Raw genomic sequence first — 26,353 nt, 5'->3', positions numbered from 1 at the left:
TCCATAAAATATTTTTTTCTCAGTATAATGCAGTGAAATTTTCACCTTAATATTACAACCTAACAATATAACAATACACATTTTTATAACAGTAAACAATTATATATTGTTGAAGTAATAAAATGTGTTTATAGACTTTTTAATTCTGTATTTTATTTATGTATTTGTGGTTATTTATTTTTTAATTATCTTTGTCAAGCTCTCGTTTTAGATCACATTACTGTCGTTCCTCTCCACATCGCGCTTCAAATATTGTGGCTGTCCCACATTGCAGGTTTAAAAAATATATGTATATTATCTAAAATGTTTCCCCCTAAATTCAGCATTTTCAAGCATACAAATGGCTCAGTAAACTAAAAATATCATTACTACAGTAGTATTGGCCACTGGAGGAGACCAAACCAATCTGAATGCGCTGTTCAATATCGTGGCCACTGATTGGCTCTGCCTCAGACAGCATAACTATACTATATTAAAATAATGTAAAAGTGACTGTGTATTAATATTTATGTATCCTATTTAATGTCTAGAGAGCTCTCATAATGTTGAAAAACGTATTTAGAAGGTAGTAAGCAGTTTTTATATGGTCTAGCTGAAAATATTCCAAGAGAAACTCATTTATCGCGGTCAGGTCCGAATTGTGCGGATGTTTTATGTCTTTAAGGGACTCATAAAAACACAACACACACTGCACTGTCCAGTATAGACCAAGGGTGTCAAATTCATTTTAGCTCAGGGGCCGAATGGCGGAAAATCCATTCCACGTGGACTGGACAGGTTTAATCATGGCATAATACCTTAAAGATACAACTACAACACCTTCAGATTTTTTTCTTTATTTTACTTAGGCTGAAAATACAACAAGCACATTCTGAAAATGTAAATATCACAAATAATCCTCTTGACAAAACACTTCAAACTAGTTGAAAATCCTGAGGAAAAATTGGTGCAGTTTCAAAGACACCATGAAGAACACAATGACCGTAGACCTAATCTCAGTGTATCTACAATGCAATTAAACTTTAAGTCACAGCCCATCTAGGATTGAACAAAACAAAATAAAGCATAAATAAAAACTCTTCTATGTATCAACTACCTCATTTGTCATTTCCGCTGTTCACTTGCTTTAAATTTGCACAGAAGATAATATTTTTCACAGAACTATATCAATGTGCAGTGTCTCATGCAGCATTTTAAGTGGGGTTACCAAATGTTTATTTTACTCCTGTTTGTTTTACGTTCGGTCAAGGGGGAGGAATCGCTGTCCCGCCTTACAGTGTACCTCTTGCTTGGTATACTGGCTCGCCCCGATATGAACTATTTGCTTGCCTAACAGAATTGCTCTTGCGACATCCAGTGGACACATTTAGAACAGCATTTTCTTTAATTAAAAAATGCAGCTCAATTTTACACTTAGCAAACTCATCTAAAAGGGCCGGATTGAACCATCAGGCATCCCTGGTACATCCCTGCTTTAGACATTTAACTTAGGGCCATAACATTAGCAGTGTTATATGACTGTTTGTTTGACACCTCAGCATTGCTATTTTTGTTAAAGCTGCCTATGGGATCAATCTCATTAGGGTCTTCAGGTGTTCGTAATGCTGAGTGTACACCTGCAGGATGCATCACAAGGGTGCATCTTCAGTACACATGATTCATATCAAGGTGAGACTGATGTGACTTTTTTTTGTTGCATGCTTATCTTCCAGATTTGCAATGGGCTACAATGCCTGTGAGAGGGAGAGGTAGAGGAAGTGAGGAAGAGGGGGGTGAGCCTTTGTTCTGTCAAGGACTTAACACAATCAGAGAGTACAGTGTGTTAGGAGCACACAGGCATATATCACCTTCAATCTCTTTTTAATGAAAAATCCTGCCCTCTTTAATATGTGCAAATTAACCTTCTCTCTCTTTTCTCTACCTCCTTCACTGTTCCTCAAGAGAAAAAAGTAACACAATAAGGAGTAAAAAAAACAACAAAAAAACAACCAATTAAATGTGATTTTGCGTTTCTGAGCTGCTTTTTGATGATTGTCATTTAGAAATGACACTTAATGAGAATATTTTCAAGAAAGACACGCTGACCGTTCTGTGCGTGCATGCCAGCCCCAACAAGGCCCCCTGCCCTAATGGATTTCCTGGTATGGAATCCATTTTTCCCCACCCTTTTGCCCTGCAGGGGGTCCGCCTTGCCAGAACAACCCCCCCCCCCCCCCTCTCACACAAACACACACACACACACACACACACACACACACACACACACGCGCTCTTGCGCGCACAAACACACACACACACACACACACATACACTGCTAATTGGAGGAGACTGGTTGTGGTAAAAATAAGTCGTAATCATTGTTTCTGTTACTAATTTCAATGCAGGTGCAAATTGGGATCAGGAAGTGATTACATTTACATATATATTTTTAATATAAACCTTAAAAGCCAACGATGTGTCATATAACCTGCAAATACCTACATGTCGCGCCTGCGGGGGGCCTCTGGCACCAGCAAAAGGTGGGCGGGTCGGTGCATGCAAATCATAGCCATCGACAGCTTGTGATGAAGTGAGACGTCGTGGCGTAAACAGAGTGTGCCGTTACCATGGAAGCCACTTTCACCTCTCAGGCCCAGATAGAAGGAGAGAACACAAAGAGACACAGGAGAGGCAAGAAGAAAAAAGGCAGGGTGAAGGAAAAACTCAATCCTTTGGTAACATTTCACTGGTTTCTCCAAACCTGTGTGAGCACAGTCTTTTCCAAAGCAGAGGCACTTGTTTAACACACTTTGTCATCTTTAAGGCACATTTGACACCTGAAGTTCACCTTGTTTAATAGAAATCAGTAGAAAAGACTAGAACTCAAAGCCCATGGTATTCTCACTAATGCACAAACACATGCTTGTGTAATATGTACGTCATATCATTATTGTCATCGCTCTTGCTACCAGTAATTGCCTATGTGGAATTACAATAAAAGACTCAAACTAGGCCACAAAGCCAGAGAAGTTGCAGTAACATGTTGTATTATGAAGCGATGGCACATGCAAACACTGTAGACCAGGATAAGTGCAGGACAGGTAAGACTTTGCATTGTTTTTTGCATAGTTGCAAAAATGCGTAAAAAAAAAGAAAAAGCATCACTTGCAAAAGGTTTCAATCTGGACATTCGTATTTCTGTATGTGGTTTTTTTTTTTTTTAGATTTTGTACATATTTTCATCACTTCTTTATTAGAAAATAAAAAAAAAGTAACAAAGTCTTCATGTTCTTTCTTGAATTAAGTAGTGTTTCTCATTATCAAAGTGTTGGCACTCGTAATTTTTTGGACCCAGTGTGTCTTATTTTATAGTTGAAGCCAATAAATAATGACGCATGGCCTTCTTTGTTTGGACACTTGATTCCACGGAATTGTACACGAGTAAATGGATTAGTTTGCTATGCACAATGTTTAATGACGATAATCGATGGGTAGACGAAACCCGGGGCACAATTTTGGCAAATATTGCCAAAAGTGGGTTGTATGAAAACCGAGATATAGTATATATACTGTATATGTTAATTCCTTGTGCACATGACTGCGATAAACACATTTTCTTTCACAAAGTAGGAATCAATAATTGTAAATGTAATATTTACAGCAAAAAATACCTGCATGGGACTTTCTAAATACGTTTTTTAACATTATGAGAGCCATCTAGACATGAAACAACACCCTTTAGTCACCTTTACATGCTTTTAATCCAAGCCTGAGGCTGAGCCAATCGGTAAACAGAGTACTGAACAGCGGGCTCTGATTGGTTTGGTCTCATCTTGTGGCCAATACTACTGTAGTTTTGATATTTTAAATTTATTTAGTCAATTTATGCTTGAAAATGTTAAACGTAGGTCCAAAATGTTTCAATCAGCAATGTGGTGAAGCTGCTATATTTGAAGTGGGACCTTATAAAGGAACAACTCTATGTGATAAAAAATATACTATATTCATTAAAAATGTATTATTCTGCAAACCAGTGTCCTCTGCAGTGGACATTTGTGTTTTGCACAACAAGGCTTTTTTTTTTTTAGCGAAATTTGCAACTCTGAAAAAGAAATACACAAAAAACTAATTCCTTATGTGAATGTATACATTTAAATATGATAAATTGCATACAGTAACAGCACATTTTTAATCAAACAACAGGTTATCACAATCGTTTAGTGGGAAATAATAAAAAAACTAATGATGGACATTTTTTCAAGTAATCCTACAACTACGTCACCAGTAGTACTAAATTCTTCTCAGAATATTTTAGTTGATGACATGAAGTAACAAATCTTTGCTTGCATTCGTGAGCATGCTGCTGAACGTCCTCTTCAACCAGCAATGTATTGATATTCAAGCACCACACAGGAACTTGAACATCATATGACATCTGATGAAAAAACCCTGGGTATAATAACATTTTTCTTCTTTATGCTTTAAAAAAATGTATCCATATATCTTCATTTAAGAGGATGTTTTCTTCTAAATGTCTTTCTTTTAGACGTTTAGCTGCAATCATGTTGAGTTGCTCCGCCTCAGAGGCTGATTGGTGCCGAGTGGAAGAAGCATTGGAGGAGGAGGAGGAGGAAGAGGCACCACAAAAAAAAAGGTCAGATGAGCGAGGCCGTTGTAGCCATGCTTGCTTTGAAGCTTGGCCAAGGAGGCTACAGGAGGTAATCAGAGGAAAATATGTCCCCTTCCTCCTCTTCGTCTTTTAGACCTCCATTAGACCAACCTGCATCTGTCTGGGAAAATTGATTTTCTCCCTCCTTTTATTCCTATTTGTCGCTGCACTCTAAAGAGAGAGAGAGTTGGAGGGAAAAAGAAGTAGTTAGGTCACGACAGGTTGTTCACACTTGTACTTCCACACCTCGACTGGGATCTCATCTCTGACATTAGTGAACACACAGCAAGGCCTGCAGGATATCTTTTTTTTTTGGTGTGATCCCCATCTGCCTAATCCTTTCCTTCCTCATTCTGCATGTCACACTTCCTCCCCCTCGCAGATCCGCACTGCTAGAGCCAAGTCTTGGATCAATGCACCATTGATTTTGCTATCAATGAACATTAGTATGGATCAGAATGCAGCTTTACGCCCATGCACACATATACATATAAAAAAAAGCCCAGTAATAGAAATAAAGGAGCGGCACAGCAGCCAATCAATGAACGGCAAGACAGAACGGCCCGCAAATGAAATCAGACGTGGTGTTTGTTCCTGCACTCATCGGTCAAGCGCTCGCGCGTCGATTCACTGCAGAATAATCCAACGTGATGGCCGGGCAGCCTTGATAATGGCCGCTAATCGTGACAGTGAATGGACGCCGCCTCTCCTTCTCTTCTCTCACCCTATAATAGGCTTCCAGTCAGGTGAAGATTGACACTACCCCCCCACGTCTCGCCGGGCTCCTTTTGTGTGCGACATTGTGTTCATTCCACATGGCGGCCATCGTGCCTCCGCTACAGCGACACCGTGTTACAGTCTTTATTTAACTCACATGTGAATATTACAGGAGATATAGGAAGGAATCTCCTATAGCACAGAGCAATTTAGTATTATTTCAAAACAAAAGTACATTATAAGAAATTAGCAGTATTGGTCCTTTTCAGCCTGTTGTCATGACAATTTAGTAGGATTTCATACAAACTATGGTACACTCGGTGCATTTAACAACAATTTAACAACTATCCAAGGTTTTCTAAAAAAAAAGTAACTCCCTGTGATTAATTGCCTGACCTATCATATAGAAAGCCCTTTGAGCCTGTTTGCTGAAAAATCCAATAGCATTTTTTACAAAAAGTATCATATAGTAGAACTAGTATTGTGGTACTATATAGTGGGATTTTATACAAAAAGTAACTTGTTAGTAAGTAAACTAGTTTCTTGAGTATGAAGTAGGCAGTGATGGGCAGTAACAAGCTATATTTAGCTAAGCTACATAGCGTAACTACATTTCTCAGTAGCTACCTTTTTTAACGAGGAGCTTTTCCTGCAGCTTAACTACTTTTAGACCCATATAGCTAGGTAGCTTACATTAAAGCTACAAGCTACAAAGAGAAAAAATGGACTGCAAATCCAGGCCAAAAAAATATGGAGAAAATACAATGACTTGGATGAATGAGAACATCCATACATACAGAGAAAACCCATGATGATTGGTTGGTGTTCGTATGAAGAGTCACAATTGGCTAATGTTAGGGCGAAAAATTATGGACTGGCCAATCAGAGATAAGGCAGGTAATCGAAACTAGTAAGCAAAATCATAACAGTCACGCACTCATGTCACATGACAATTTATGATTTACTCTGTAAACCAAAATTATAGCTGCTCTCTTCATCTAAGACGTCCAACACACATTTGAGACCACACATGAAAAGTTTTACTGCACATAACTAGTACCAACTGTTCCCAAACAACACACAAGTCATTGCTGTAAGTAGAGAAAATGAATAACATTATGGGGGTGGGCCAAAGAAATGGCAAACTAAATAAATACCCCTAGCGGTAGTTATTGGGTGTGCCCAGCTAAATGACAGATAGTTAATAGTAATGGACCTTTATTGGGTCCATTTGTACATTCTCATTTACAATAATATTAATATTATACATGTGGGCCCATAGATATAAATGCTGTTAAATATAGCAAGCTACTTTTGCTGTGTAAGCTTCCCCTGTAGTTTAGTTACATTTAATCGAGATTAATTTGTAGCTTAGCTTACTACATTTTCCCATTAGCATGCCATCACTGGTAGTAGGTTTAAAAAGAAAAGTAACAATTTGTCTTTAATAAACAACTGACCTATAAGGCCTCTTTGAGCCTGTTCCCTTGACAATTTAGCAGATTAAGCAGCTCATTACAGAGCCAAAATACAGTTATAGTATGCACAAATTTAGTAGCATTTTATACAAAAACATAGCTCATTATATTACCATTTCTTATAAGAACTTAGTGACACTGTAAAAATGTTGCTTGTAAATTCACACCATATTATCGGCTTACTTTCACAGAAACATTTACAGTATATTAGTGTGAAATAACAGCTAATTGTTGTGAAATATAAGAGTATTGTAATATTTTTTGTAATTATACAGGGCATTTTAATTAGAGTATTATACTGTGGAAAAAAATGGTTTACATTGTCGGATTTAATACAGAAACTAAGATGATGCAATCAGTGCAAGACTTAAGTATTGTAAAGAGCAGGGGTCTGCAAACTTTAGTATCAAAAGAGACATTTTATCGCCTCTACCACTAAAGAGAAAAAGTATAGAGCCACAAAACGTAACACAACTTATAAACTTTGAAAAGTTTTAATCTTTTTTATTTTTTTGTTTTACAGGAAATCCATGTGAAATTAAACCTTTTTTTCCTCTTTTCTTTTTTGGCAAGTATTCATGGTTAGCTTAGCCAAGGGGTTGCACATTCGAGAAGCTGAACTAAACACATAGGCTTTCAGTCTCTTTTACTTGCCTTCCTTGCGCCTCAGGACTCAGCCTGTGTGAATTCACGATGGCCTCACCGACAGTTGGAAATTATAGAACGGTGTGGCTTGGGGCGGCAAGCAAAAAGAGCAGGTCAACCTTCCTGCCCCAAGCCACACCCAAAACCTGCTAGAGAAGCAATAATAATAACAACAACCATTCCTTGTCTCTTTGTGATGAGCCATTTTGGACACACACAACACACAAGTGATGGTCAGTAACAAGCTACATGTAGCTAAGCTACGTAGCTTAACTACGTTTTCCAGTAGCTTGGCGGTAGCTTAGCTACTTTTACTCCCATTTAACTAGGTAGTTTATTTACATCAATTGACTGCGATTGATAGACTGCGAATCCAGGGCCAAACTAATATGGAGAAAATACAATGACCTAATGAATGAGAACATCCATATATACGGAGAAAATCCATAATCATTGCTTGGTGTTCGTATGATGAGTCACAATTGGCTAAGGTTAGGTTATGGACTGGCCAATCAGATGCAAAATCATTGAAACAAGGAAGCAAAATCATAACAGTCACACACTGATGTCACATGATGACAAGGGAGTCAGAGACAGAGGGACGCTTCAAGCTGACTACTCAAAAAAAACACTTGAAAATGGCAGAGGAATTCTTTCCTGCAGATTATATTTTTCCTTAATTGATAAAGATGATGTGCAGGAAACCCACAATAGTGTGTGTCCTTAATCATATTTAGACAAATGTATGCATACCTTAGTTTTTAGTTGTTTACCTAGTAAACCAAAATCATAACTGCTCTCTTCATCTAAGACGTCCTACACAAATTTAGGAACACACATTAAGGTGAGTTGAGTTCATGAAACGTTTTACTGCACATAACCATTGCCAAATGTTCCCAAACAACACATAAGTCATTGTTTTTTTGTCAAGATATAGATGGATGCTGTTTTTGCGGTATGTACAGAAGATGAATAACATTATAGGGGTAGGCCAAAGAAAAGGTAAACTAAATAAATACCCCCTAGTGGTAGTTGTAGGGTGTCCCCAGCTAAATGACGGATAGTTAATAGTAACAGACCCTTATTGGGTCCATTTGTACACTCTCAGTTACATTAGCATTGATATTATGCATGTGGGCCCATGGATATAAATACTGTTAAATGTAGCTATGATATAGCAAGCTACTTTTGCCATGTAGCTTGTAGTGTAGTTTGCTACAATTCGCCGGGGATAGTTTCACCTGCAGCGTAGCTACATTTAATCGAAAGTAACTTGTAGTTTAGCTTACTACATTTTCCAAGTAGCTTGCCCATCACTGCAACACACACATTCACATTCATAATGACTTGCTTTTTTGGATAATTCCTACTAATTCCCCCCCCCAGAAGAATCAATTCTATCATCATTACATTTGCTACTCGTTACAATGAGCTACTTTTTGTTTGAATTGCTATAATACTTGTTAGCTTGAAGGACCGAAATACCTTCCTTGTTTGTATACAAAATCCTGCATTGTATAAAAATGTACCAGGATTCCACAGCATAACAGTATTTTTTTTTTTTTACTGTAAATGTTAATCAAGCTTATGTTTATCATATTGAGCCTATCATATTTATTCTATCATGTAAATAGGATAGAAGTGATTCTTTTTGGGGGGGATTTAGTAAGAATTCTCAAAAGAGGCAAGTCGTTATAATTGTGGATAAAAGCCTAAGTATATATTACACAAGAATTTAGTAGCATCCATCCATTTTCTACCGCTTGTCCCTCTCGGATTTGATGTGTCCTGCAAAACTAATAATAAAGTAACCAGATTGTCACAAATTGGCGGCCTCGAATTCTGACCGGAAAGCGTATCTTAGCAGACCCATTGCGGGGTAAAGTGAACTGAAGGGAACATCTCCCCTGCGCTCCTCTACTACGGTCTGCACCGGAGCGAACAGCGGGACAGGTGCAACAATTACATTACTACCTGTCACTCTTTATAACTCCGTGTGCAGATCTGAATGTTCATTATTTAAATGTTTACCTAAGTTTGAAGCAAATATGGTAATACTAATCGACCCATTTGGCGAGGCGTGTTCTAACACTTGAAGCGCGGCGCTTCCTTGTTTAAAGCGGCACCTTTACCGTTGGTTTTGTAGTCAAAATACCTCTATATTGTGCTTCACGCACCCTCTTTACTAACCAGTAGACTTTTTTTGCCGTTCTTCCCCACCACGATGTTATTGCTTGTATGCACTTTGTGTGTGCATTTATCACAAAGCAGGTGCTGGGAATAGCGCTCAAAGGAAGACATAAAACTGCTACAGGAAACACCAACAAAACAGGAAGGGCCACCAAACCGTACCAGGTCGTCGCTACAGGCACGACGGCCTGGTGGAGTTTCATTTTTTAACGTTTTCTGCTGGTGGTGTGTCTCTGGATTTTTTAATGAAAAAAACGTGCCTTGCCTCAAAAAAGCTTGAAAAAGGTTGAAAAACACTGATCTAGAATTAACTTTTACCAACCCAGAGGCGATACAGCAGCTCACCAGCTCAGTTTGTCAACAGCAGCTTACGTTAGTTAGCTCTGTGGTCACGGCACCGCTAAAAGTAGTTCCTCTGTGTTAGCACTTATAATAACAATATCGCTAATACTTGGTTAAGGTCACAAGATGTAAATGGAGTATCAACCAGCTGGGGACCATCTCACTGCAAAAAGACAAAATCATTCAGCGTTATTTTGAGTAGTATTTTTCATGCACCTATTTTTGCTGTATTTATTTGCCACACGTGGAAAGCCCGTCCTTGAAAATAATGCCTACATTAAACCGGTCTCTGGTGCAAAAAACGTTGGGGACCCTTGGTATAGCGCAGGGGTACCACAACTTTTGACTCGGCGGCCACATCGGGTTAAAGAATTTAGCCGGCGGCCGGACCATGTATTTGTGTTTGTGCATATGTATATATGATTTTGTTTTGGACTTGTCGCCCCTCTTATGCCCACAATTTCCCCCTCTGTATTCTTTTTTCCCCTTCTTCCTATCCCTTCCTGCTCCAGACCGGCTGTACCAAACACTAAAGATATCCAAACAGGAAGATGAAAATATATATATATTTATATTTGTTATATATACTATATGATTATATATATATATATATATATATATATATATATATATATATATATATATATATATATATATATATATATATACATATATGCTATATGTTTTATATATATGTATATATATATATATACTATATGTTTTATATATATATATATATATATATATATATATATATATATATATATATATATATATATATATATATATATACATTCATTTATACTTTTTTTTTTTTTACTTAGGACTTCCCGTGGGCCAGAATGTGTACACCGGTGATCGTAATTTAGGGACTCATGCATGCATGCTATAGAGAAATTGTCCTTTAAATTTACAGATACTGTATTATGGCATTTCAAACAAAAAGTTGCTCATCGTAACGAGTGGCAAATTTAAATATGATGGAATTGTTACTTCTGAGCTTTTTCTTTTCTTTTTCTTTTTTTTTGGAAATTATTAGGAATTCACTCAACAAATCATGGCCGTATAGTACACAATATTGTAGTAGCTCATTGTTACATTGTATGTTTAAGTATGACAGAATTTGTGCTTCCAAACCTTTTTTTATAGAATTTAGTAGATTTGTACAATAAAAAAGTGATATGTTGTAATCAGGAGGAAATATTTCATACATAAATTAACTGTTGTTTTTACAATTAATTAGTAGGTTTTTTTTAAAACAAAAAGTAACTTGTTCTTGCTTTCATACAAAAAGTAACTGTTGTTCTTACAAGTATTTGGTAGTATTTCATACAAAAAATAACTGTTGTTCTTACAAGTATTTAGTAGTATTTCATACAAAAAGTAATTGTTGTTCTTCCAAGTATTTAGTAGGTTTTCATAAAAACGTAAATGCTGTTCTTCCAAGTATTTGGTCTATATCAGTATGTGAATGTCCCACAAAAAGTAACTATATTTTTACTTATAAGAATTTAGTAAGATTTCCTACAAAATGAGTCCAATTCCAATAATAAGAAAATGGGTGTATGATAGAGGATGGAGCCTTTTGAGTCACTTCTAGTAATGTTTCAGTGGATCTTTACATAAAAAAAAGACACGTTTGAATTAGTGGGAAAAACAAATGCAGGAATGTTCCCCTTGAGCATTTTCTTGCAGTAAGGATTTAATACTCTTTTTTTTTTTTTTAATGATGAACGAGGCTGTAGTGAAACTGTCCAAAATAAGTCATGCGTCATCCATTTTGTGGTCCCGTGGCGAGAAGTAAGGCCTTGGTGGAACAAAGGGGACATGCTTCTTTGGGAGAGCACACATGAAAGTTGATCCAGGGTTAAGACCCCCATGTGCCCCCTTGCCCCGCACTTTTTGTAGTAAGAAACCAGGAAGCCATGGGGCATTCTGTCGCAGTGCTTAATTGTAAAGTGTTTAAGATTAAAGATGTTAAAACCAATACAATGTAGGTCAAGATATGCCTGTAGCTGACAAAGCAAATCTTTGTAATATCTCATAATATATATCTCTAAGAATGAATCCATTTTCTTTTTATAATGAATAAAAAACGAACTGTGGGCCACAAATGACTACCGGGCTGCACTTTGAACACCCTTGTCTTAAATACTGCCTTATGTTTAAGTTATAGTCACACGTCTCAAAGCTATCCGATTTAAAGAATAATGAGGCCTCGGATAAGCGGAAGAAGATGGATGGATGGATGGATGAAGAAAAATATCACGACATGTAAAAAAACAACTGTATTAATTAATGCATTTTTTTCAGTTTACAGATTGGAAAACCCCTGCTTTAAGATGACATTTTGCTGATATTTCTTCATGTACTGTACAAAATAATTGTTGGAATACGATATATATTCTTGACATTACAGCAAAATAAGCCATGAATATGACTTGATTTAGTTTGTAGTTTCAGTTCAAACCAGAACAAAGGTGCTCGGTGGTTTGAAAGACCCAGGACACGCTGGGAAGACTATCTCTCCCGGCTGGCCTGGGAACGCCTCGGGATCCCCCGGGAGGAGCTGGACGAAGAGGCTGGGGAGAGGGAAGTCTTGGCTTCCCTGCTTAAGCTGCTGCCCCCGCGACCCGACCTCGGATAAGCGGAAGAAGATGGATGGATGGATGGATGAAGAAAAATATCACGACATGTAAAAAAACAACTGTATTAATTAATGCATTTTTTTTCAGTTTACAGATTGGAAAACCCCTGCTTTAAGATGACAGTTTGCTGATATTTCTTCATGTACTGTACAAAATAATTGTTGGAATACGATATATATTCTTGACATTACAGCAAAATAAGCCATGAATATGACTTGATTTAGTTTGTAGTTTCAGTTCAAACCAGAACAAAGGTGCTCGGTGGTTTGAAACAGCTGTGAAATACGGCGTCTTGTGCTGGGGGGAAAATAGCGAATATTAATTCTAAATATGTATATTGTCCCTATGTTGTCGATGTGTTCGTCCACCAAGCTGCTCACTCGATCTCAGTGTAAAATGTAAAAAAAGAAAAAGAGCCGCTGCTGCTTTTCCTACTCTCTGCCGAGCGTCGGGCTCCCGTCAGCGGCCGCTGGGGGAAGCAGCAGCCGGCAGGAAGCTGCTTTTCCCCGGCCGCAGTGGAGCAGGAACAGCTGGCTGAAGCTGCCGAACTCAGGGAAAACACGAACACGGTTTAAAACAAAACAAAACAAAACTTAATTTAATCCCTAAAAATATAACCTAATGTGAGTATTTATAAATAGAATACAGTTTGATTTAAAAAAATAACTCAATGGCCGTTTTAGAAGCAAAAAGTGGAAAATAGCAAAAATATGTAGTCATTATATTAAGTATTGACAAAATCTTTACTACCAAGTGCATACATGAGTAATGTATATTATTGAATTTATTATGGTATTTTAATACAAAATGTTTGCCACGGATATGCAGATTATATGCTTCTTATTTTTATGCGTTGAATGTTTTATCAAGAGTGTTGACTTTTTAAGACATTTCTCTGTGATAATGAAAATAGTGTAGTCACATAATTTCACGTTGAAAAGCAAATCTTTATGTATTGTGCGTTGTGCGCCTTCCTAATAATCATACATGTACCGATGCAATATTGTAAATGATCTAATTCGCCCAATGAGTAAGCCATATAGATTGTCATGTGCAGGTATATCAATATGTCTTCATAAAAAAAGAGACATACACAAAGCGCCCCCTCGCTCTTCTTTGTTCCGCCATTTCTCTCGCCACACGCCTCAACACTGCCACCCTGCGGCGACTGTTGCCCACAACAAAGTAGCGTGTTTTTAGGTCGCACCTTTTCACCCTGTAAAAATCTTCTGTAAATATAAATATTATTGTTGAATTACACATTCCACACACATATCGTAAAGTGTGCAAGACATGACATCGTTGCATTACTGCTATAAAAAGACAGGCTTGCCAAATAACACACTATTAGTCTTAACCTAATTATGCTAATTATATAGATAGTATCAGCGTATTTATGATCACTGAAACATGTCATTTATACAGATCGATGAACCCCAAAACTATGACAAAATTACAAGCAATGCGTATTTAGTTTTTCTTCTGGGAGCAATATGGAGATTTTATTTTACATGCAAGCCTATTATTTTCTTATGGTTGTAGTTTGCATCATGCTTAGATCCACTGTCACTTGTTTAATGGGGAAGAGTAAAAATTAGAAACTCCGTATGATACAAGAAATTGGTAATGTCATACAGTATAAAAAAAACCTTTGTTGCAAGTATTTTCACCCTCAGCATGAACGCATTGAAGCTAATATTTAACAAGTGAACTTTTATATATGCAGTGACGCTCTGAATTTAATTATAAAGTCACCAAATGTTTAAGTGAAAAACATGGCCAGTGCTCCTGCAGAAAAACTGTAAAAATACCCTGCTGCTTTAATGCCAAATTATAGAGAGCATGCCGGATTGTGTCTGTGTGTGTATGTATGTATATATATATATATATATATATATATATATATATATATATATATATATATATATATATATATATATATATATATATGTGTGTGTGTGTGTGTGTGTATGTATATATATGTGTATGTATGTATATACTTATGTATATGTATATATATTTATGTGTATGTATATATATATATATATGTATGTACAGTATATATAATATTAACTGTCAAGATATTTTGAGAATTCATTGCAAATATATTAAATTTAATTTCTATATTTGAAACATTAAATATATTACATTTAATTTCTATATATGGGACATTAAATATATAACATTTAATTTCTATATTTGAGACATTCGACGAGTGTTTTGTAGCCTTAAAGGGGATGTGTTCACTTTGTCATCACCTCCATGTTGTATATTGTTATGTATATTTATATGTAGTTTTTTTGTGACGTTTAAATTAAAACATGCACATGTTTGCATGGCTTTATTCAATGAGCATCTTATATATAGTCTTAATGTTATTAGATACAGTTGTATGGGATTTTCTGCTATCCTTTATATATTTACAATCAATTTTGTGTACTAGGCTCGACGCTTTGGCGCACATTATGCATGTGACGCAAATAGGAAATTGGACTTTGGACGCAAAGTCAGAAGTCACCGCGATAGGAAAGGTTGCTTATTTAGTGGAATGAACCGTGCAGCTTTATGCACATTCTGCAAGGAATGCATCTTTTAGTTACACTTTTTTTTTTTTTTTTCCAAGAAATAGTTATAGAAAAAAGGGAATTTCCTCTCCTGAGGTCATTTTTCTCCCAGTCCAGACAGCAGGTTTCACACAAGTCAATTAATGGGATGTGATTAAGTTTAGCTTCACGTGTATTCAACGCCCACAATGCACATGCTTTTTTGTAAATGTTAGGAGCTCTGCAAATGTAGGTTGGATACGGGACAATTTATTAGGCACACGAATCTCTGCATCCTTTGTTCCTTCACACAATAAAAGTTGTGATTATTTGTATTAAAAATATATGTAAAGAAAAATTCGATTATAGTATGCAGTTCATCCCAGGAACTGTCTATAATATGTTGGTCACATTATTTAAATGAGAAAGACACATTAAATATTGATATAAGAATCTCATTTTGCAGGTGTACCGAATAATGGGTCCTGTGACTGAGCATCTCAGTATTAATGTATTCTAATAATTTATGAATCGACGTAATGTAATGATTTAAAATGAAAGATAACAGTTTGAAGTTTTTCTCTGCAAGCGCTTCCTGGCCCCGCCCCTTCCCTCGTCAGCTGATGGATCACGTGCCCTCATTGGCCACGCCTTTTTCAAAATGGAGTTGTCGGAGTCGGTACAGAGAGGATTGCGGTCCCTCGCTGAGCCGTCTAGCGTGGACCACGTCGGCTTCCCAGTGCTGGTGGACGTCTCCTTCCGTTCCCTGCTCTCCTCCAACCGGGACCCGGACGTGCTGGGTGAGCTACCAGCCTCTTCCGCTGCCTTGTGTGTCCGCTACTTTTACTTCCGGTTTAGCCGCTAGCTAAACACAGCACGAAAACAACACTCCACCATACTGCTTAAACCTCCTTTGTTGATTTTAAAATCCCCAAAATGTCTTATTCGTCATTTTTTTCTGTTCTGGTAGAGTCGCCGTGGTTGTAAATGTCATTACGATTAATTAAATGACACTAAATGTTGATAGTCCACAAAAGAAAGCTGAAGCTTCCATTCGCAAGCAAATCCTCATTGATTTCCAATGCAGACGTCAATCTGTTACTTTCTCGTCTTCTGGGCTCCGTCCTCATGTTCTGCAGATGAGCCCGAACTGAAACAGGTCGACCCGGTCCTGCTGAAGAGGATCCACGCTGCAGCCGCCACCTTCATCCTGGAGGTGGTCAGGCAAAACGCCGACAAGTCCGCCATCAGGTAAAGACTGTATTAGTGAGTATCCAAAGGACTGTGCCAATGTGCGAAAGCGCCATTCAACTTCAAAGCAACGCCGACTGTAGCGTTGCAAGGTGTCTTTTTGTCTCTGAGCTAAGTCTTAATATGCGTGCTTTGAACTGAATAATATTTGGAAGTGTGTGTGTTTTGCCAACGGACTCTCGTTTTTCTGATATTACACCTGACTATAAGTTGCTTATTTAAGGTTTAAAACGAATTAATGTTCACAAATGATGATTGTAATTGATGTTTTTGTCCCTGCAGCTCCTGTCTAGAGGACCTGTCATTCAGTGCAGACAGAATAGAGGTCTTCCACAACTGCTATCAGGTGATTTGAACACCCATACACATTGCACACTGTATAGTACATGTTTCATTACCCGAGATAATGTGCATTTTACTTATTTTACAGAAGAACAAAAAGGAGATAGAAGGTTTGCTGGCGAGGTAAGTTGGGGTATAAGGTAATGTTATTAACCATATCTTCTATAGAGGAGAACCCTTTAGTTAAAACGAGCACAATGGAAGCTTATTTTTAAGTTATGTAGAAAAATATATTTGTAAACAATGTTGTATTTATTTATATGTAGTTCCCATATTTGCTCAACGTCTGCAACCCGTAGCCCAGGAACGTCCTGAGCCTTAGATATTTTTAAACACCGTAGCGAGGAAAGTTTCTATTTTTAACAAGAGTTCTCTATATTTTTCCAACTTTCTGTCAGTCCGTGAATGTGTACAGGCTGAGCATACCATTTTGCTGTATTCATGTTTTCTAGCATTGGAAGACAACCGGCTCAAATAACTGACGTGTCATGGCGCCTCCAGTATCACGTAAAGGTATACAGGACAAGAATCCAATAGTTGTGGCCAAAAAGTCACAAAAGTTTTGTTTTCCCCACAGAACGCACATGTGGATAAGGTCAACGAGCCTTTCTACTTAATATCACTCAATACTGAGGTAAAAATGCCTTATTTGTGTTGTTGTTTTCTTTTGTCATCTCATGGAAAGTGTGTGTTAGAACAAAGGTGTTCCTGCTGAGGACGTCACTTTCACCTGCAATATGGAACAGTTACAGGTGAGTTACAGTCCACCTTAAAAATTCACACTAATGCATGTTACATTAAATCTTATTTTTCATAGTTAATTAAAGTGGGGTGTGTTTTCAGGACATGCTTAGCAAGCTGAAAGATGCTGCAAAGAGTGCAGAGAAAGCCAGTCAGATGTGACGTTGTGTTTTTGTGTGTGTTTCTGTATGAGAGCAATATCAGTATTTGAAATTCAAATAAAAACATGGTGTGCAAACACAAACTTTTATATGCACATCCGAGCCCATGCTACTTGATTTCTTTACAAGAATGTTTGACTATGTCAGTGGTGTCCAAAGTCTGGCCCGTGGGCCAGCTCTGGTTTTGTTGTACAAAATAAAAAACAATGATATATTAAATATGACACTCCTGTTACTCCACAACAAAGCTAAAATGTTTTGTTCAGCTAATTCAGTTCTTCCCAAATTGTGGGGTGGGCCCCTGGTGCGATGCCCAAGTGACCACCGAGGAACATGCTTCTATCCATTTCTACCGCTTGTCCCTTTTGGGGTCGCGGGGGGTGCTGGAGCCTATCTCAGCTGCATTTGGGCGGCTGGCGGGGTACACCCTGGATAATTCGCCACCTCATCACAAGGCCAACACAGATAGACAACATTCACACTCACATTTACACACGAGGGCCAATTTAGTGTTGCCAATCAACCTATCCCCAGGTGCATGTCTTTGGAGGTGGGAGTAAGCCGGAGTACCCGGAGGGAACCCACGCAGTCACGGGGAGAACATGCAAACTCCACACAGAAGGATCCTGAGCGCAGGATCGAACCGAGGACCTTCGTAATGTGAGGCAGACGCACTAACCCCTCTTCCACATGGTTCATCAGTACCATACTTCAAACCTGCTTAAAAAAATATGTGAACTACAAAACGTGGTTATTGTTGACTCGCATTTTGATTGAAAAAAATCAGCACAAATTGTTTTATTTATTTTTTGTTTTGTAGCTTAACGTGTTTGATATATTGTGCCTCTGAGTTCATGTTGCTGATCAATTTGAATGTATTTATATATATATATATATATATATATATATATATATATATAAAGTCTATTTAATTTTTATTTATTTATTATCAAATGGTTGAAGTTGGTCGAAAAATGTTTATAGTTTAAAGACTCTATTTTTTTTTTCAGGCAAATTGATGCACTTTAAACAATTCTTGTTACAGACCAAAAACAATGTTAAAGGTATTCTTTTTTGTAAATGTATCTATATTTCTTTTATATTTAATGCTAAGTATACACTTATGCAGAGGTGTACTTATAGAAATGAGGGAGGGTGGTAACAACATAATTGAGAAGCACTGTGCTAGCTTAACATATTCATTGGATTAGTTTTAGCATCTTTAATTGTACAAGATTACACAAAAAACGATCTTTCTAATCACTTTTATTGTGAAAGTGATGTTAATAACTGATACATTTTTCAATATGATACTAATTTTCTTTGTTACCCCACTGGCACCACAGCACGTCTATTTTTTCCTCCCATTTTAACGGGAGTGTTGAGGAAAAAGTAACCTCCGACAGCAATTCCGAGGCTCCCTTAAGCAGGCGGTCACGTGACCGAAGTGGGCGCGTCCACGTACAAGCCATTTTGGGGACGGTGTCAGTTTCCGCGGAGCGCGCGCGCGCACGCATACTCGCGCACACCACTACCGCCGCCGCCGCTGCTGCTGCGTTTCCACTCAAGAGGAGGAGGGGGGCTAAGTCGGCTATTTTGGAGGCAAACTTGCGGTCACCGAGTGTGGACCGAACCCGAACTTACGCCGGAGGACTCTGCCGGTGCTCCGCTCGCAAAGTCCCAGGGTCGCTAGCGGAGGGCAGCGTCGGTTCCTTCCCGCCCCCACCCCCGTGTGAAATGCGCTCGCCTCGGCCGCTGACAGCGTCTGCAGCCTGCTTCAAGATGGCGGCTCGGCTCCGATTCATTCGCTGCTGATCGCCTCCCAACTTTCATTGTCTGTCCGCCGCCCTCTCCTGCAGCACGACACCTCCAATCCCGGCGCACAGGTAGGCTTTCTCGGCGTCTTTGCGGGTGTCTAGCGTGGTTCTTTTGGCGGGGGTCTTCTCACGCCAATTCAGCGGAGGATGTTGAGCTTTCATCGGTGTAGCCGCGACGTGGACCTAGTGTGTGTGTGTGTGTGTGTGTGTGTACACTTTTTGGCGGATCTGTCGGTGAAAAAGGGTTCCGATCTCGACTTTAAACCCGAATTGAGCCCCCGCATAACGGCTGTGTTCCACGGGGGTTAGCTTAGCTGCGTGCCTGTGTGGCTCCACGGTGCACGGCGCGGGTTTTTGTGTGCTTTTTGTACGAGGAAAGTGTCAGATTGCGGGCGAAGCGGGCTCCGCCGGGCTGGCGTGTCGAGCACCGCTGTGATCCAACATCTCCGTAACGGAACCACGTTGTCCCTGAGCCTCCTGGTTCTATGCGGGTGTCATGTTGACATGTTTGTGCACACCGTCTTGTTTAGTTTGTGTGCGCTCCTGCTTTTATTTGGCTGTTTTTAACTTAACTTGCAAGGACGAGGAGGCAGTGGGGCGCTTTCGTTGGAGCTGCCATCATCTCGGCCACCTGCACATTAATGCTGCTTTTTAATATACATTATGAGAAATCACTATTCTGCAAAGGCTTATGTTTGTGTGGCTTGGTAATGCTTTTGCATGTTGATTTGATCCATGTGCATATTTCCACAAGCAGGTTGATGCTAACGCGTGTGACATATTGTCCCTCAGCGTGGGCTTGCAAGTGACTAGTTAATTATAACAAACTATGTTGATTCAATGTCTTTTTTCCCCACGTGCATGGGCAGCTCTGTCTCGGTGTTTGTTTCAGATGCAAACATTTTTTCATAAATATGGACAACTGTTGTACTTCTGTTGAAATTATTTCGCACGTGTATGCATGATTTTTTTTAACGCTTTGAATTGTTTTATTTGTCATCCAGGTGGCACTTAAAGCGCCTTTTTGCGTGTCGGTAGATGTGTATTTGTTTAAAAAAATAAATCATTCAGGACTTTCTGCTAATAGCTAAAAAGTCATGTCGCTTACGTCTTATTAATGATGCATTCAAGTGTTCAAAACAAGCTCTGTAAAAGACGCTACCGTGTGTTTAATTTATTTATACAGTGAGTGGCACTGCAACAACCGCTTTTTTGGGGTTAACCTTATATATCTTAATGATGCATTCATGTGTTGAAATATACTCCGTAGAAGGCGCTACTTTGCATTCAAGTGCATTATATCAGAATAGTATCTTGCAGTTTAATTTTACAGTCGTGTCTTAAATAATGCGTTCATGCATGTCTTCAAAACAAGCTCTGTAAAATCCACTACGCTATAGAGGCAATACAATTACCCTATCTTAGATGTTGCGTTCATGTGTTCAAAACAAGCTCTGTATACAGAGCTTGTTTTGTAAAATACGGTTATATAGTGCATCTATAGATGCACTATATAACCGTATTTTACAGATAATAGTCTATATTCTATTAGTGACGCGTTCAGAGGTTGAAACCATGCTCTCTAAAACGCGTTAGGTTCGATTCAAGTGCGATCCAAGAACCGTATTTTGCAGGTGTTTTGATTACAGCGTACACGTTATTGTGTGAAAGGCACGATGTTGCATTCAAGCTCATTTTGCCGCACTTAAATATATTTTGCGGTAAAGTATTGTGATGTAGCGCGTAGTGCAGACATGTACTTCTCAGCAGGTTTTATGATGTCCATAACCGACGTGAACGCCTCATTTGAAAGGAGGCGGGTTATTATTTTTCTTGCACAAAATGGCAGCCGCGCTGTCGGCGTTATTCGTCCTGCTCGCACTAAAACATGACATTGTTTTTCATATTTATGACACCCAGCAGCTTTGTTGTGCTCTGTAAGTGGAAACCGTCATGCACACGTGATTGCCATTGAAACGACGTGAAGTATACATGTTTTTTATTTAATATTAACCGACTCCAATATTTTCGTTTATTTTCCGATGTTCATTTATTTTTTTAAACTTTTACTGAACTAAAAAAAATATCGGACACTCACACATGTTAAAAATATATTTATTGATTTAAAAAAAATACATTTAATGTTTGAAAAATAATTGCGTGTATTTTTTGTGTGCACATTACTTTATTCTGCCTGATTTGTTTTTATTTGCGGTTGGTGTATTTCTGCAGCAGGCTTTCCATATTTCCTTCAGTCCTGATGGCAATACCAGTCTTAGAAAATATTACAGAAGTCTTTGTGGAGATTGATGACGTGTCCCCCGTGCTTATAATCAAATTAGCATACACGATTATGTTGCTTTAACAGTTTAAGCAAACAGCAGCATCCAAATGGCTCATTTAATGACTTGTTTTGCTTTCTTAGATATCGTTTTCTCTTCTTTTTGCACGCAATTATCTGTTTTTCTCTCTTTTTCCCCCCACGCGAGCAGCCTCCTTTCTGTCATCATGCATCGGACGACCAGGATCAAGATCACCGAGCTCAACCCCCACCTCATGTGCGTCCTGTGCGGGGGTTACTTCATCGACGCGACCACCATCATCGAGTGTCTGCACTCATGTGAGCAAACACTAACAAACGCAACCAAATAGTTTTTTTTTATCAACTTATTGTCTTTTTTTGTGGGGCATGCAGTTTGCAAAATGTGCATCGTACGCTACCTGGAAGCCAGCAAATATTGTCCCATCTGTGACGTGCAAGTGCACAAAACCAAGCCTTTGCTCAACATCAGGTGAGAAGTCCTCATCATTGTTGCTTTGCAGTGAAGTGAAACTGAAAGTGTGTCCTCCAGGTCTGACAAAACTCTCCAGGACATTGTCTACAAGCTGGTCCCAGACCTCTTCAAAAGTAAGTTTTGATTTAATTTTCATGGGTTTTACTTTACCCTGAAAGAAAAATAACAAAAATGAAGTGTATGGTTCATAATTATGGGATGTATTATAGATGAAATGAAGAGAAGAAGAGACTTTTATGCTGAGCATCCCGTAGAAGGTAAGATTTTATTCACACATTTTTTTACTCTTATACATGCACAATTTCCTCATAAAACCTGCACTGTTTCCATGAAAATAATTGCAGAATGTTTATATTTTTTTCTGTGTTCCTGCAGCTTCCAACGGCTCCAATGAAGATCGTGGAGAAGTAGCAGACGAGGAAAAGAGAATAATCACAGATGATGAAATCATCAGCCTGTCTATTGAGTTCTTTGATCAGAGCACCCACAGGTGACACTTCCTTAGTTTTGGCACATTTATGTTGCTTTTTTGCTCCCATTGATTAAGTAACATTCTATTATGTTCCTCTCTGCAGACTCACAGGTTGTCTTGAAGACAAGCATCCTAAAGATCAGGTATGCTAACTAATTTGACCACCTTTGCAACACCTGTATTTATTATTTAATGCACAGGTGGCAAACAAAAGGTACCTGCAGTGTCCAGCAGCAATGACCATCATGCATCTGAGGAAGTTCCTTCGCAGCAAAATGGACATCCCTAACACTCACCAGGTATTTTTTTCTGTTAAATATGACTTTTTTTTATTAGAGGGTGTAATGGTACATTTATTCATAATCAGATGTATTTTTTTTTTTTTGGTACACATTAAAAGTGAGGGACAGGAAGTGTGCCTTTTATTAATCAGATGATACAGTGCAGCCTTTTCGCCATAGTGCCAAGGAGAACCCAGAGCTTGAAAACCCACTTGTCATTAAAAGCCTCCTTGTCGACCAGATTGCATTGCTTGCATTCACCAAAAAAAAAAAAAAAAAAAAAAAAAAAAAATATATATATATATCCACTGTTCAAACTTTCCTGTATTTTTTATTTTTTTAAATCCCCGCCACTGAAAAATATTCAATATTATAAATATTTAATGTTTATATTATAATTGACATTTCAGCATCTTTAATGCACATTTTTACGTTCACACAAAGCTAAGCATTTTTTTTTTGCATTTGTTCCTTCGCTAAACCAAAAATTAAACTGATTGTACACCCCTAATATTCATATTTATTGATGCCTTTAAACACCTGCTGGCATGTTGTGTGCAGGTAGAAGTCATGTATGAAGATGAACCCCTGAAAGATTACTACACATTAATGGACATTGCGTACATCTACACATGGAGACGGGTGAGTGAGACAACTTTAATTCTGCATGTTTAATAATTCAATACAGTGGAGAAAATTAGTATTTGATTCATCAGATGGGATGTTTTTAGCTCACTCATTTCTTTCAGCAGTTTGTTTGTCATTGTGTGCTTTTCTTGTGAAAAATCCCAAAGAGTGGATGATGATGAGCAATGCTCATCAATGCAAGTCCAGCACCACAACAATGCATTTTTACTTTGGTTTCAACAGAGTATTATCCTTTTTTACATTTATGGGTTATGACAGAACCAGTTTACTTTTTCACATTGACTAAGCTTTGTGAAAAATAAAGGAACCGTCATCACAGGAAAGAGCATAGTGGCAGCCAAACTATGATTAATATGTTTTGAGTTATAAATTATGCAATGTATTTATCCCACAGTGAGGGTGATATTTCTAGTTGAAATCATGTCTAGAATTGTAATCAAAGACATGCGTCATCTCAAATCATAGCCTCAGATTGTGATCTCTTTTTTTTACTGTTTAGGATTTTTGTGATGTGAGTAAACCTAACACTACTGGTTAGCTTTGAAGTTAACTAGTTTTTGATGATATTCTAATGTAGGGCTTTTTTTCAACCTTTTAAGGGACTCCTTCCAATAGGAAAAAAGATTTTGATTAATCGTTTGAGTTCAACTAAAAAAAAATAGGATCAAATTAGAGTGCCCGGAACTTTAAATATGTGGGCATAGTTTCCGCACTGCACTTGCAATAGAGCGCACATGAGAGCGGTGGTGTGTGCTGTGATCTTTTAATTATTGTGTTTTAATGCACACATGTTAAAAGTTTAATTTAAATGTTGCTGATGTGTCTGATTACATGATTACTAAAATAACCAAAAGCTGGAGTCTGAGTCGGACTGGTTTCAGTTTTCATAATACTGTTAGAATGTTTATTGTATATTCTCAGCAAATTGCTAGCTAATAATTGCTTTACTTCCATAGTATAATATTTACAGTATTTTACTGTGGTAAGTGTTGTAATGTTATGTAACAGCAAATTGTGATTACATAAAAATACTGTAAAATTATGAGAAATCCTGGTAATGTTTTACAGTGTACATTTTGTTTCCTGCACTTTTTTGGATGTATAACTACTGTGAAATATCAGTTAATTGCATACAAGGGTCATTTGTTGTATTGATATAGTACATTTTGATTGGTATTTTACTGTAAAATTATACCGTAAAAAGATTTTTTTTTTTACAGCGCATAATTTCTTTACTGTGCTTTTGTGGATGTATAATGGGGGCAATCTTCATGGAGCTTGGGTCTTTAAAGTCGAAATAAAAGTTATGAATGTTTTTATTAGACATCTTTTTGGACAACTGTCATCACTTTTAACACTACATTGACAGGCAACATTTAAATCAATTACTATATTTAAATAGAGCTAATTGTTTGAATTAGGCAGTTATAAAAAAATACAGGCGCTCATGCTGCCTTTTGGAGACCCTACTAGTTTAAACACGACTTAAAAAGCCCTATACAATTTTCCAATAATGTTTGCATTTAGGTCCCTAAAATATAGCACATTTTCCACTAAAGTTGGAATAAATCATTGCATTGAGTTGAAATGGAGCTGACTGGTGTCGGTGCCCCGCAGACCGGCCCGCTGCCACTGCACTACCGCGTGCGGCCCAACTGTAAGAAGATGAGGGTGAGCCACGTGCAGCCGGAAGTAGCCAACCGCTCCGCACCGGAAAGCGACTCATCCAGCGACAAAGCCGGAAGTCCCGCGGGGGCGCCGTCTACGTCCTCCTCCATGCCGAGCCCGGGCACCCCAGCGCCGTCCCCGCTCCCTCGGCCCCCGCACAAGCCGACCAACAACGTCAACGGAATCCCGACTTCGACTGCGAGTCGGCCCTTCACGCAGCTGAGCGGCAAGCCGAGGAAAGTGTCTTTGAACGGAACATCCACGACGTCAGGATGACAGCCAACAAGCTAACACTCACTTCCACTGTATAGTCTTTCTACTCCTTCCATTTCCGTACAGCATTTCAAAATAAAAAGGCAAAAGAGGTATTATGAAAGAGCGTTAGGGGAAACGAAAGCATTTACTCTCATTGAATTATTATTTACAGAAGTAGTTTATTTTATTCAACCCTGTCGCCCAAGTGAACCGTGTTTTTGTCAGTTATTCCTCGCGTGTTTGAATATTTTAACGCATGCTCATGGCCACGACAGTTATGTTCTGCTGGGTTGTTTTTTTAAAAAGACAATGTAAAAAAACGTTTTTAGACACCACATGTACATACAAAATACAGTAATTGCTATTTAATCAGCGGTGATGCTTCCGGTTTTGCTACGTTTCAAGCTCAGTGACGTCACTTCTCCCGTTTATTCGTTTATCTGCTCGACTGTATGGACAACTTATTGTATTGTTACTGTTGCACAGTATAAAACTAAATAAAAAAAATACACTCAAGTTTGAGACGCTTTTTTATGATCTATTTTTTTGGGTTATAACTAACGGGAAATAAGTTTGCATTGTCAAATTTCAATAAACAGAAAATAATTTGCACAGTATTAGTTTGAACAATTTATAAAACATCAAAACCACGAGATGTATTCTATTCTGGTACATTATATTTGACATGCCTATTTATGTAAATTACACAAT

General features: G+C 38.1%; 1 protein-coding gene across 1 annotated transcript; it reads left to right on the top strand.

The window, feature by feature from the left end:
* Positions 1-15,842: 15,842 nt before the first annotated feature.
* On the top strand, positions 15,843-26,158 carry bmi1a (bmi1 polycomb ring finger oncogene 1a). Its single transcript, XM_072913408.1, has 18 exons — positions 15,843-16,011; positions 16,351-16,462; positions 16,745-16,808; positions 16,893-16,927; positions 17,257-17,317; positions 17,382-17,438; positions 17,500-17,556; positions 17,648-17,696; positions 21,337-21,460; positions 22,016-22,143; positions 22,219-22,315; positions 22,376-22,431; positions 22,528-22,575; positions 22,694-22,808; positions 22,894-22,933; positions 22,991-23,089; positions 23,633-23,713; positions 25,337-26,158. The coding sequence occupies exons 1-18, from the start codon at positions 15,873-15,875 to the stop codon at positions 25,661-25,663; spliced, it is 1,689 nt and encodes a 562-aa protein (XP_072769509.1). The 5' UTR covers positions 15,843-15,872; the 3' UTR covers positions 25,664-26,158.
* Positions 26,159-26,353: the final 195 nt, after the last annotated feature.

The sequence above is a fragment of the Nerophis lumbriciformis genome, linkage group LG07, assembly GCF_033978685.3.
Source record: "Nerophis lumbriciformis linkage group LG07, RoL_Nlum_v2.1, whole genome shotgun sequence".
Lineage (NCBI taxonomy): Eukaryota > Metazoa > Chordata > Actinopteri > Syngnathiformes > Syngnathidae > Nerophis > Nerophis lumbriciformis.
The sequence above is the reverse complement of the archived record's forward strand: the minus strand, read 5'-3'. Positions and strand labels throughout refer to the sequence as shown.